Source organism: Triticum aestivum, chromosome 4B (assembly GCF_018294505.1).
Source record: "Triticum aestivum cultivar Chinese Spring chromosome 4B, IWGSC CS RefSeq v2.1, whole genome shotgun sequence".
Lineage (NCBI taxonomy): Eukaryota > Viridiplantae > Streptophyta > Magnoliopsida > Poales > Poaceae > Triticum > Triticum aestivum.
The window spans coordinates 155,145,673-155,157,810 of NC_057804.1; the positions used below are offsets into that span (position 1 = coordinate 155,145,673).

A 12,138-nucleotide genomic window follows, 5' to 3' on the forward strand; every position below is an offset into this window, starting at 1 on the left:
CATGCTGTAAAAACCTTCAACTAAATCATGCTATTTTTTAGACATGTTTATTACGTTGTTAAATAATAATCTGGGAAAAGGAAAACTTTGCACAATATGAATATGTTCAGTTTGAAAATATGGCCACTATGATGAGAGAGTAAAGTTGGCATGGTTCTATTTTTTTAGCAAGTTTGAAAACATGGTTATCATGATGAGAAACCTGACAGTGCATGTTTTTCCTGCAAAAAAAGAGAGAAAAATATAAGAAACCTAAGGAAAAAATGTTTTTGTTGTGCATATACGGAGATATATGGATCAGGAGGTATTAGGATAGCCCATATGTTATTTAGCCCAGCCCACGTAGAGCGATGCCTGTGGCCCGTGAGGAGCTGAATATGAAGCGGTCTAGCAGAGACTGTCTATCCCCTTCCTTTCTTTCTCGGTTTCCTTGGTTGGGTGATAGAGGCGTTTCCTCAACCGCCGACCAGTGCGATTTCTTATGCGTTCCGCCAAATGGAGCAGAGACCCGCTAAAACCGTGTTGTCGATGAAAATAGTTTCATTTTGCAAGGACATATTCAGTACTCATTGTAGAAAGCCCGTATATTAAACCCCTCTTTTGAAAATGTCTATCACATTGTGAAATCCAAGTTTGAAAAAAAAATTGTATAACTGTTGCACCAAAAAATATATTTGTATAACACCGCCCATTGCGCTAAATGGCACCAAGTCCCATTTAAAACCATGTACTTGCTACAAATATTTGCATTTTTTCAGTAACTGTGTTTGAGCAAATACATACGGTAAGAACTTAGTAAAAGTTTAATTGATTTTCTGTTTAAGCTCACATAAAATGCAAGATGGCAACAACAGAGCACAATTGTATCATGTGCAACATCAGCCAAAATTAGTTAGCTAATAAATTGTTTGAAGGGAACCAACCATTTCAGAGTAGTTTATTCCACATCTCATTCTCCTTGAAAATGAGCCCAAGCAGACATCAACGAAAATGCAATTGTTTTGATACAACAACGGCAAGAGAAATGAGTAACCATCCAAGAAACAAAATGTTTAAATTAGTTTTTTCTAACCATGGAGGAGAATTGCATGTGAACTTCATAGAAGAAGGCCAACGTCAAGGAACAGCATGTTGACATACTCATCCTGCTCTCCATTCTTGTCATCAGTCCCGGTAATCAGCTCCTGACCAACACCTTCAGCAACAACCACGACAATGCCCCTTCTTATTTATCCTTGCATATACAGGAACTCAATCAGGTCTCCCTTCCCTTCAACATGGAAATCAATCTCAAGCAGCAGCCAACTGCTCAGAGTGGCATGAAGAGTAATGTGGCCGGTGCTCCTGCTCATAAGTATGACAAGACCGGTGCCATTCACAACTTCCACATGTGCCGCGTTGATTGCTTGTTCACTACACTCGACAACGCAGTTTAACATATGAAACTAAGCAACTAATCTACAAAAAAGTGTCTAATTGGCTACTTGGCATCCAACCATAAAAAAGTAAACTCACGAGCGAGAAAAAGAACATAGACTTTGCTGCTCCTCATGCATCATCTCCATTGGATAGGTTTTTTTCTGAACCACTGTATGAGGGACCTGGAAGAAAGCAAGACAAAAATATAACTCAGTAAATGAAGACTGCATTTTCCAGTAAATAGAGAGCCAAGGCTTGAGGCGGCAACTAATATGTACAGAATGAAAGAAGCTATCAAAAGTGACCCAAAAAAGGAGAAGGGAAGAAGATTGACACCTGAAAACAAACACTGAGATTTGTAATTTTTGACCTCAGATTGAAATAGTAGGCTAGCTCAGATTCAAATAATTATTAGCTCCACAGTACTCCTATGTGCAACATCTGGATAAATAACCCATAGGATAATCAAGAACAAGTTGGTTTGCCGTATAAGAAGCATCACCAAGGTTACTAACGCCATCATGACTCCAGCTTCAGCAACGCCTAGTTTTTTGTAGAGAATAGTATGAGAAACAAATGAGATGTTTGCTTTGCTGAGAATAAAGAACATCATATGCAATGTCCATAGTAAAATGGAGCTGTAACTGGCTATCAGTAGATTATTACACAACACAGGAAGTATGTTACAACATGGAAAAAAGTTGAAAAGCATTCTTAAATAGGTTACTGAAGATATATATTCTAGATGTTTAAACAAGGTACTGATGCAAATTCCTAAAGACAAAAGCACGGACTATATGCATTGGCAATATTGTCCGTACTCCTAAAGAGGTGTCGAGTATTTTGAAGGCAACCAAGAACTATTGCCTGCCCTATGCAAGAGAAGGTTGAAGATATAGGTTGACTGGCAATAAAAATAGTAGCCACAACAGAACTTGTGCTTTGCAAATACAATTTTTTCAACTTTTGCAGAATGGAAAATGAGCTTTTATTGCGCCTTGTTTCTTAGTGGGATGTGCATACCAACCATATCAATATGGAAAATTACCCCACTTCACGATAGTGTCAAATCAAGCTATAGCCTAAAATACCACGTGAAAAACTTGTAGAAAAATTAGAAAACAAATTATAGGTGTCTATCGATATAGACTGATGCCTTCCATGTACACATGGATACTCAGTTGCCATCACATTATGGACATACACTGTATTTTTGCCGACTCGAAACCTTCACTTAGAAAAAAATGTTTTTAGATCAGCACATCAGTATGCTGATATATTGATGCTGTTTTTAGGGACATACATGGTACACATGGAATCCCTGATGGTGTTTTTATATCAGCACCATTTGGAATCCTTGTTTTGGGAAGGGAAGAAGTATGATGTAAATTTTACATACGTATGAATTGAGCCTGGTTGTGTAGTAAGAGAAAGCAGTTTTTAAAGAAAAGACAGAACTACTTACGTAGTGGCTTTTCTATGTGCCCATATAGGAAGTATTAGACCATCCAAAAGGTCGATCTCTTGTGATCTTCCAGCTATTGTACAACATCAATATTCTTCTCATTAAAGCTTTCTTTGCTCATTCCGAACACTTCTTGGGGAGAATCGTTAGCTGATGACTTGTAATTAGGTACTTGCTGACCAAACTAAATCATGATTGTGCCATTTTCTGCCAGAGAAACATAAAAAGTGTTATAACTCAAATAGTAGCAGGAAATCAGTATATACATCACATAGCCAGTCAAGTAGGATAATGGAACTGAAACATTAGAATTGAAAAATACCATGCATATTTCCCTTGTGTCTCATCTCATGGGCTTCTACTCTTGCTTTCAGTTCAAGTTGTCCATATAAGTAAGCAGCTGGTCAGTCACAATAACAAAATAAAGAGATACTATCCAAATAATATATAAACGTTGAACCTTGAAGAGATAGTAGAATTGCTCCTCGCAGACACACAAAAAATAGCCACAGATTATGCAGCCAGTAGGCCCTTATATTCACTCAAATTTAACATCATGCCCATGTTAAATGTTGTACTCATTTGTCCATATAAGCAGCAAGTCAGTCACAACAGATTAAAAGATATCATCCAACTAATATGTAAATGATGAACCATGAAGAGATTGTAGAACTGCTCCTCGCACACACAAAAAAAATCTAAAATAATATAGCCCCAGATTATGCACCCAGTAGGCCCTTAGATTCACTCAAATTTAATATCATGCCCATGTTAAAGGCAGTACTCATTTTTGTATATAGTGGTGGAAGTATATACCCGCGCATCCCAAAAGATTCACATCAGACAGGGCATCAACCAGGCCCCCCCAATCAGAAGTTATGATGTTTAAGGTATGATGTATCAAGCAATCGACCAACCAATCTATACGAGCAGAAAAAACCCTTACTCTGCATGATTTGCTAGTTCCCAATTAGATAAATCCGAATCACTCATTCATAAGCTCACGAGTTCCCCCACTTAAATCTTGAAAGCAAAGGAACTCGGGAATCATACAGTACATAAGTCAAGTATTTTCTGTAGTTTGACAATCATGTGTGTCATCATGAAGTAAGAATTCTTCCTTCCATTCTTTATCCAGAAGCAGGTCTCAAACTAATAAACTATAGTCCTAATTTCATAGTTTAGAACCCACCAAAACAGAATAAAAGAAATGCATGAATAGTAGGTTGTAAATTCGGTTATAACAAACCAAAAACAACAGGCACTAAATAAACAAAATATTGGACCACTTGGGGTTTTTGTCACAGAATTATACCAAGGTTGAACACAGATTTCAGTTCAGGGTGAGTCCCATGAGAACCTTTTCATACTCTGTTGGCTTTCTTCTAAATCCATGATCAACAAAGGTGGCTTTGGTTACCATTCTCTTCTACTGCTTGGCTGCAGAAGGAAAAAATTATCAGCTAAACTATCCGGCTCGGTGCAGAAGAAATACTATATATATTCTGTGCTAACATTGACTGAAAATTCATAAAAGCAACTTCAGACTGAAAATCGTGACCACCATCTGAGTCACCGAGGACGAAGTAAAACAAGACACATATTACTGAAATGTACTTAAATATTACTGAAATGTACCAATGATGGCCGCTATGACCGCCGGCATAGGGATCACCTACCACTCAAAACCCAACCATTCCATGCCATACCTCATCATCTGCAAAACAGCCAAGTAGAAAAATAATTTTGTAAGCAATTATCTTCGAGGTAGGCATTACAATAACCAGCGGGTTGTGCTGCCACCTCCACACAAAGTCATGAGATGGAAAGGATAGAACAAAATCACTAACTCACGCACCCTGCACATGGAAAGCCCAACGTCGGTGTTGCTTCTCTCAGGCAATGGCGAAGGCAGAGGCCGGCTCCTCGACCCAGCTCCGGCTTTCAACAAAACACAAAACAGATTTTTAACATCCACAATTTGGACTGGGTAATTTGGAACAACTGATTCAACGTCTATAATTTGACCCTGCTAACAAATGATTTATTGGACAACTTGGACTGCTGTACAAAATTTAAGAGTGGAACTAATTGCTCAGTTTCCAATTTTTTACTTGTCACATCCACTGAATAAGGTGAGCTCATTCTCTGATGCAAACAAAAAAATGCTTGGGAAAATCTTAGAAACAGTAGTAGCAAGTTAAAGATCAAGTTGAACAGAGTAAGGTCTAAATGGCATCTCCCTTTTTCTAAAAGGCAAAAGATCTTATGGCCTCGTGACTGAATAAGATGTGTAGATGGAGAAGCGTATGAATCTTCTTAGTACAACTTAACTGAATTCACTAACTTGAAGTAACAATGAAGAAAGAAGAAAGCATTCATAAAATGCAGATTCTCTCTTCTTTGAACATATTACATGACTCGACATCTTCTTGTAGGAAAGAAAAAAATCAAAGAAAGAAGGATAAAATAAGAACAAAGCCATGAACAGAGCATCGAGGAATCGATATAACAAATTTGAAATACAATAATTTTAGAATCTTGCAAAAATCACAACAAAATTTGAAGTAGTTATGAACAATTAGAAATACATTATACTGAAGGTTGAGTAAAATCTATCTTTTTGATTGAGCAATATATAGCTGCAGATATTCTGCAAAATCAATACATAACAAGAATCTAAGCCTCTTTAGACTCCTTTTTCTGGATAAATATGCAGGCTTTCGATGGAAAATTTTACAATATATTTGTTCTATGAACAAAGGCTTCCTTTCACTCCCTTTTTTGAAGTGGGTCTCATGCCATCAGCAGCCCAGCACCAAACAGCCAGCACCCAGTTACAACAATCATGCACGCAGCAACAAGCTAGCAAAAAAAAAAAACACCACCATGGATCCAAGGCCGAGAGGAGGAGGCCGCGTGGAGAGACAGACTGTGAAGCTCACCTCGGTGTTGGCACCGGATGCGGTCGCCGTTACTCGACGTGTGCGTAGCTCCCCAGCCGCGCCCTTGGCCATGGCCGCCGCGCCCGACTGTTGCCTGCCCTCATCGCCCACCTCCTCTGCCCATTCATCCCACCACCGAGCTCGCCTAACCCGCACCTGATCTGGAGCCAGGCCTCGCTGACGGGCGCAGACAACGAAGAAAAGGAAGGTGAAGTGGTGGGGCTAGGCCCCGGGGCGGAGGCCATGGCGAGGCGAGGAGGAGGGATGGAGGAGGCGGGAGAGGCTGTGGGGATCGCAGGGAAACAGGGCTAGGGTTTGGGTGGTGGTTGGTGCGGGAGTGGGACGAGGCGAGGATGGATTGGCTGTGGGATGCAGGGTAGGGATAGGCCAAAACCTCATGCACCCGGGCACGACCAACCCAGCCAATAAGCACGCGAGACGAGCCCACTCGTCCTTGGCCAGCCAAAACAACCGCGAGGTGAAAATCAGCTTTGACCGTGAGGTGAAGATCTACGATCCAGCCACGCGAGAAGGCTAGATCTGACGGCCGACGAAGGAACCGATCGGGGGAGCCTTGTCCATGCAAGTTGGCCAGCCTCATTATTGTTTTAAATGGCGTATTTGGTCTGTTTTAGCCCCCATTGTCATTATGAAACTAAGTTTACATTACAACAACGGCAAATAAATGACAATGCAATTCAGTATAACTATGCAGCAACTAATAAAGAAACATCATGAGACATATTTCAATTTACATGGCAGAAAGTATCACCCATGAAACACGCATCACCGGCTATTTCGACTGCCGCACGTCCGACTTGCCAGACGGCATGCTGCGGACGTTCTTCAGCAGGTCCTGGATCTTGGACAGCATCATCATCTGTGATGAGTCGCCAGGGGTGAGGGCCGCGGTGGCAGCACTACTGCTCGCCTGGGGAGGCACCGTTGCCAGCGGCCTCGGGTTCTCCCGCAGCTTGATCTTCTCAAAGATTGACTGCTTCTCTGCCTCGGCCTCCTCCAGGCGGCGCCTGAGGTACATGCTCGCATAGTCCTGCTCCGCCTTCTCCGACTTGGCCAACGCAATGCTCTGGAGCTGCTCTGCCTCCTGCCGGGCCTCGTTGGCCTTCAGCTGGAACATCTCGGCCTCAGCACTCTTCAGCCGGATCATGCTCTCCAGCTCCTCCACCTGCTGCTGCTTACGCAGCTGCTCCGCCTTGAGCTCCCGTGCCTCCCGTGTCTTCTCCTCCAGCTCACGCTCGCAGGAATCCACCGCGAGGCGAGCCTTCTTGAACATCTGCATCTTCTCTTCAGCCACGGTCTCCATCTTTCTGACAGCCTCTTGGACAACCTCAGCAATTCGATTGCAGGCCTCATGTGGAGTGATCAGGCGCCCCAATTCTTCATTTTCGGACATCTTTGAAAAATCCATCTCAAGCTCTGCCAAATAAGTAATAGTTAATACAAAAGGTCTGAATTACAGCTTAGGCAGATACAAGCCGATGGCATGCAGACGTAAATAAACCCACAAAGCTGATCACACCAAAAATACTGGAACAAAATCCAGTAATAAACACTCACCTTTTGGGCTGTTTGGTACACTGCAAGACTATAATATGGAGGGCCTTTAGCCATTGATCAGTATATGATCAAAAGATTATAAAATCACAGTTACACATTAACAGAAAAACTGACACCAAACTTGTAGATAATCTGACTAACAAAACAATATGCTAGAAAAAGAACCACAGAAGATAACCAATTCAGCTGCATGACAGAGCACTCAAATATCTTTTACTTGGGAACGATAATGAATGCACCAATTGTAGACAAAGTATGTTCATCTTAGATTCATAAACAATATTACTGCCGCAGATAACAAACGAGTAGATCTGAGTTGAATGGCAGAGGCACCGTCACCCAACCAGTAGTACTTGCCCCGTTAAATAACAGGGAAAAAAGTACTAGGTGCATTAGAATATACTTAATACTGCTGATATGCCTGGAGAGTTCATGGTGGTGGGATACCTCATCTTTCACTATTTTGATAGTTCTAAGAACATGGTTTTACTACAATTTTGTGGAGGACAGTACTATCGTTTCAGTGCAGAAGCATTCTGGATTTTTTCAGAGAATGCCTATTGATCTACTGAACTCGTATAACTGTGATTTAGAATGCATACTGATCTACCGAATTCGTATAACTGTCATTTATGGTATTGTCAGAGAATGCCTGTTGATCTACCAAATTTGTATAACTGTCAGCGATGTGTAGAGGGAGGCTTGCAATGTACAGAGTTACAGCAGAAGATCCCAAGCCCAACCAAAATGCTACAAAAAGAGTTATGTTTTATATGAGAAAAACATGAATTCAGAAAATATATTCAAACAATAGTTTTGACTATCCAGCTAGAAAGCAAGAAGTATAGCATAGTCAAAGATGAAACCAAATAGCAAGAGAAGCATGACTTAACTCAGCATGATAAAATGAGCGAACAAAACTGGAACACGTAAAAGCATGGTTTAGTTAACTAAGTGCATTTACCTTGGAGTGCCGGCAGCAGCGCTCTAGGACTCATGGATTGAGCAGTACCACTTCTTAGTCTTTCGATCAGATCATCACATCTCCTGAACAAGTTCCTCCCTTTTGAGTCCTCGCTTAGACGGAAAATCTTACAAACACACTCAAGTTCTCGTAACAACGCATCCCTGTCCCAGCCAGGAGCACATTGTTGGAATACATCCCTAACCCACCCCAACAGCTCAGATGTCCTTTGGCAGGCTTGGCACCGAAAAAGCATCTCCGGATGGGCAATTCCGTTATTAATTTTCTGTCCGGACCCAATCTGCTCATCACGGATTGCACAATCAGTGTGAGTCCAGTGAGAGCAGACATCACACCCAATCCAGCTGCATGTATTGACTTCAAAGTCAAACTTATTGCAGATCACACACATGCAAAGGTTGCAAAAGCCATTCCTGTTGCTACATATATTGCACCTACACTCTTCGGCAGGGAGAGCACTCTTACAGGCGATGTTCCGGCACCTCTTGTACAAGTAAACCTCAGCAAGATGACTCAGGGGTAAATTAACACTTGGATGCAAAAATGCCTGGATTCCAGTCTTGATGGCAACAAGAATCTCCAGCTGAACATGGTGTGGCATCAAAAGTGTAGTTGGTGTCAAATCCACCCTATTCTGGACGACCTTCTGCAGGTACAAGAACTCCTCAACATGATGAGAACCCCCAGTTCCTTCAAGAATTGACCGAAGTTCACTCTTGATTTCATCCAACACCTCATCTGGCATAACCTTCATTTTCTCAGCGACTAGATCAACCCTTTCCCGAGCAACCTCCCGGAGAGTCACTCTACCGGTACTTGGGATCCTACGAATGACTTGCCGTTCAGCAACACCTTGGGTGGCTACCTCCTTATCTTTATCCACTATTCTAATAGTGGTCGCAGCATCACCACCACTGCTTTTGTTTGGCTCTACAGGCCAGGTCTCCCTTGAACTGGCACTCTCAGTGGCAGAGTCATGACCCGGGTCAGAATTTGACGCACGCTCCTGCATATCTGGCGTACCAACTTGGTCTGACGAGGCCAAAGAGAGGGAAGTCTGCAGGTTTGGGGTGCCCCCATTGTGCCGTGGGGGCGGCATCCCCTGTGGAAACTGTTGATGGAAATTTGCGCCTGATGAGGTTCCCATCCAAAATCAAAACCTAGCAAAGCATGTAGGCAATAATAACTGACATCAATCACCCGGTTAACACTTGGCACTTTGAGCATCACTTTGTGTACCAATATAATAGAAGAACCTATCTTGTGTTATGAAGCAAATCAATAATGAGTTTGCACATTTATTTCCCGAATTGCACCGGTAATCTTACTCATCGAATAACATTTCCACACAGCAGCCACAAAATTTATCCCCTAAATTCCCAGGTCAAAAACAAGCGGGACAATTATCTACATTTATTTCTAGTACTCCAGTAATCTTAGTCACCAAACAACATATCTAGACAGAGCAGCCACATAACTTATCCGCTAAGCTCCCCAATTCAAAAACAAGCGGTACGACTATCTGCTTATATTTCCAAAACTGCTCAAGTTATCTTGAGTTACTAAGAAACAAAAACCTAGCCAAATCTGCACGTGAAAATGATCGTCATCAGCCACTTGCTTAAGACTGGCATTTCAAGCATCAGTTCACATACCAAAAGAACAGCAAAACCTATCGTATGTCACCAAGCAAATTATGGATGCTCAAAAACAAGTAGAACAATTTTCTGCTTTTATTTCCAAAATCAACCCAGTAATCCTAATGACCAAAGGCACCTTAATCACCAAACAACATCTCCCCAACTTAAATGGTTTTGGAACAGGTGCTGGCTGGAGGGGACAAGAGGCGGAGTGGTGTCTCATCTTCAGCATTGCCGGCAGCGGGTCTCGGCGGCGTGGTGCAGTAGAGTATCGGTGCTGGAAGTGTTGATAGGCACACGCAGGAGGGCGGCGCGGTGTAGCATCGTGGTGGAGTCAACAGCAGAAGGGCCTGGCAAGGTCTATGCATGGATTACTCCTAAAGATGAGACGGCGGAAGATGGCAGGGGCGGATTGCTGAGCGTGCACATGCGGTGTGCACTCAGGATCTGCTAGACCGGTTAGTGATCCTGGCTAGCCGGCAGGCGGCTTGGTGAGGCCACCGGGATACTCGGTGTGGCAGGAGGTCAGGACACATCATCAAGCTCTTAGGTAGGGCGACTCTGTGCGCCAGGATGGAGGCTTTGGGTTGACTACTGTATGTATTTTGTAAGGCCATGTTGAATAATATAAGAAAGATGGTTGTGTGCATCGTTTGATGCAGAGGCCGTGGGTTATCCTCCTTTAAAAAAAAATCCAACTTAAAAAAGAAACAAGGGGTACAACTTCCTGTGTACATATTCCAGAATTTCCACAGTGATCTTAATACACAAACGCCATCTCTACACAGAGCATCCACATATAATCTCCTCCAAGCTCTCAAAATCAATCAGGGCGAATTTCTGCATACTCCCTCCATTTTTATATACAAGGCCACAAACTCATATTACAGGACAAATTTCTGAGTATATTTCCAAAATTGCTAGTAATCTTAAGGTTTTAATAACCAAAACGTCTATGCCCATACCAGTATCACAATTTTCTCTCCTAATGTCCTCAATTCAAGTTGCAAACCCAAAATCTAGCAACAAATTCCCCTATTTAATCTGCCGAAACCTCAGTTCGACTAACAAATCGTCTCCTCCTCGCAAATGAGACGAAATCGACAAAATAAAAGGAGGGGGAGGGAGCAACCCAGAGGCCTAGACGCCGGAACCCATCCTCCACACCCAGACCCGCCACCAATCCGTCCCGGGGTATATTCCACTCCCACCGGACGGGAAGCAAGAGCCAAACTAGATCCCACAAACCTCAGCCTCCACGGGGCAAACCTGGGTTCAGAGAGCTCACCTCGGCGCGACGGAGTGATCTACACGGACGGGGAGACGGCCCGAGTAACGAATCTCTGGTGCCGGGTAAGGCTCCGGCTCTGCCGACGACGTTGACGAGGAGGAGCTCGGGAAGCAGATGAAGAAAGATTTTCTCTATTCCGTTTTCAGTAGGAAAAAGAAAGGGACGAAATGGTGCGAGTCCAACCAGAAAGACCATGGAAGGTGGTGACCATTTAGCCGGGTAGGCGGCTAGGATGTGACCTGCTACTATCGGTAAGCGGCTAGGATGTGACCGGGTTGACTTTTACAAGCGTTGCTGTCATTTAGCCGTGAGTCAAATACACTTGCGCATGGAAGTTTTCTCGCAATTTTTTTTTACAGAGAATAGAGCCATTAAATAGTTTTTAAATGCCATGAGAAAAAATCAGAAAAATGTAAAAAAAAAAAGTTGCCCTGTTCATGAAGTTTCTTTTAACAAATACTGTCACAAACGCTCATACATACGCGCATACACTCACCCCTATGAACGCACACACGCACACCCTACCCTATAAGCATCTCCGAGAGTCGTCGACGAGAACGTCTCCTCCCACTACTAAAATAAATTCAGGAATAATGCGAGCATCAGGACTTGAACCCTGGTGGGCTGAGGGTACTACTATTACTCTAACCATCCAACCACAGGTTGTTCGCGCCCTATTCATGAAGTTGATAGTTGATTTTGATCAGGAAGTTGGCACTGGGCTTTGGAATTGATTCTGGACCCCCACCTGTTCAGGACACCCCGCCTGCTCAGGACGATCCCATAACATATTTTCTAGAGGGGGGACACGCTTG

General features: G+C 42.9%; 1 protein-coding gene across 15 annotated transcripts; it reads right to left on the reverse strand.

The window, feature by feature from the left end:
• Positions 1-892: 892 nt before the first annotated feature.
• Positions 893-11,526, reverse strand: LOC123091582 (OBERON-like protein). Of its 15 annotated transcripts, none has more exons than XM_044513142.1 (10): positions 11,321-11,526; positions 8,372-9,552; positions 5,830-7,266; positions 4,743-4,825; positions 4,564-4,601; positions 4,200-4,324; positions 3,207-3,247; positions 2,885-3,091; positions 1,756-1,962; positions 893-1,601 (listed from the first exon to the last, which is right to left on the reverse strand). In XM_044513142.1, the coding sequence occupies exons 2-3, from the start codon at positions 9,537-9,539 to the stop codon at positions 6,623-6,625; spliced, it is 1,812 nt and encodes a 603-aa protein (XP_044369077.1). In that variant the 5' UTR covers positions 9,540-9,552; positions 11,321-11,526; the 3' UTR covers positions 893-1,601; positions 1,756-1,962; positions 2,885-3,091; positions 3,207-3,247; positions 4,200-4,324; positions 4,564-4,601; positions 4,743-4,825; positions 5,830-6,622. The 15 variants fall into 15 exon arrangements, with proteins under 15 accessions (XP_044369077.1, XP_044369069.1, XP_044369074.1 ...); XM_044513134.1 differs by having other exon boundaries at positions 3,207-3,251; XM_044513139.1 differs by having other exon boundaries at positions 3,207-3,284.
• Between the last annotated feature and the right edge of the window lie 612 nt (positions 11,527-12,138).

What these genes read in the sequence shown, in the direction of transcription:
- LOC123091582 (XM_044513142.1), bottom strand. Translation starts at nt 9,539, where the DNA reads ATGGGAACCTCATCAGGCGCAAATTTCCATCAACAGTTTCCACAGGGG. An exon ending in GCTGCTGCCGGCACTCCAAG is followed by an intron (nt 7,267 to 8,371) that starts GTAAATGCACTT and finishes CTTATTTGGCAG; the next exon opens with AGCTTGAGATGGATTTTTCA.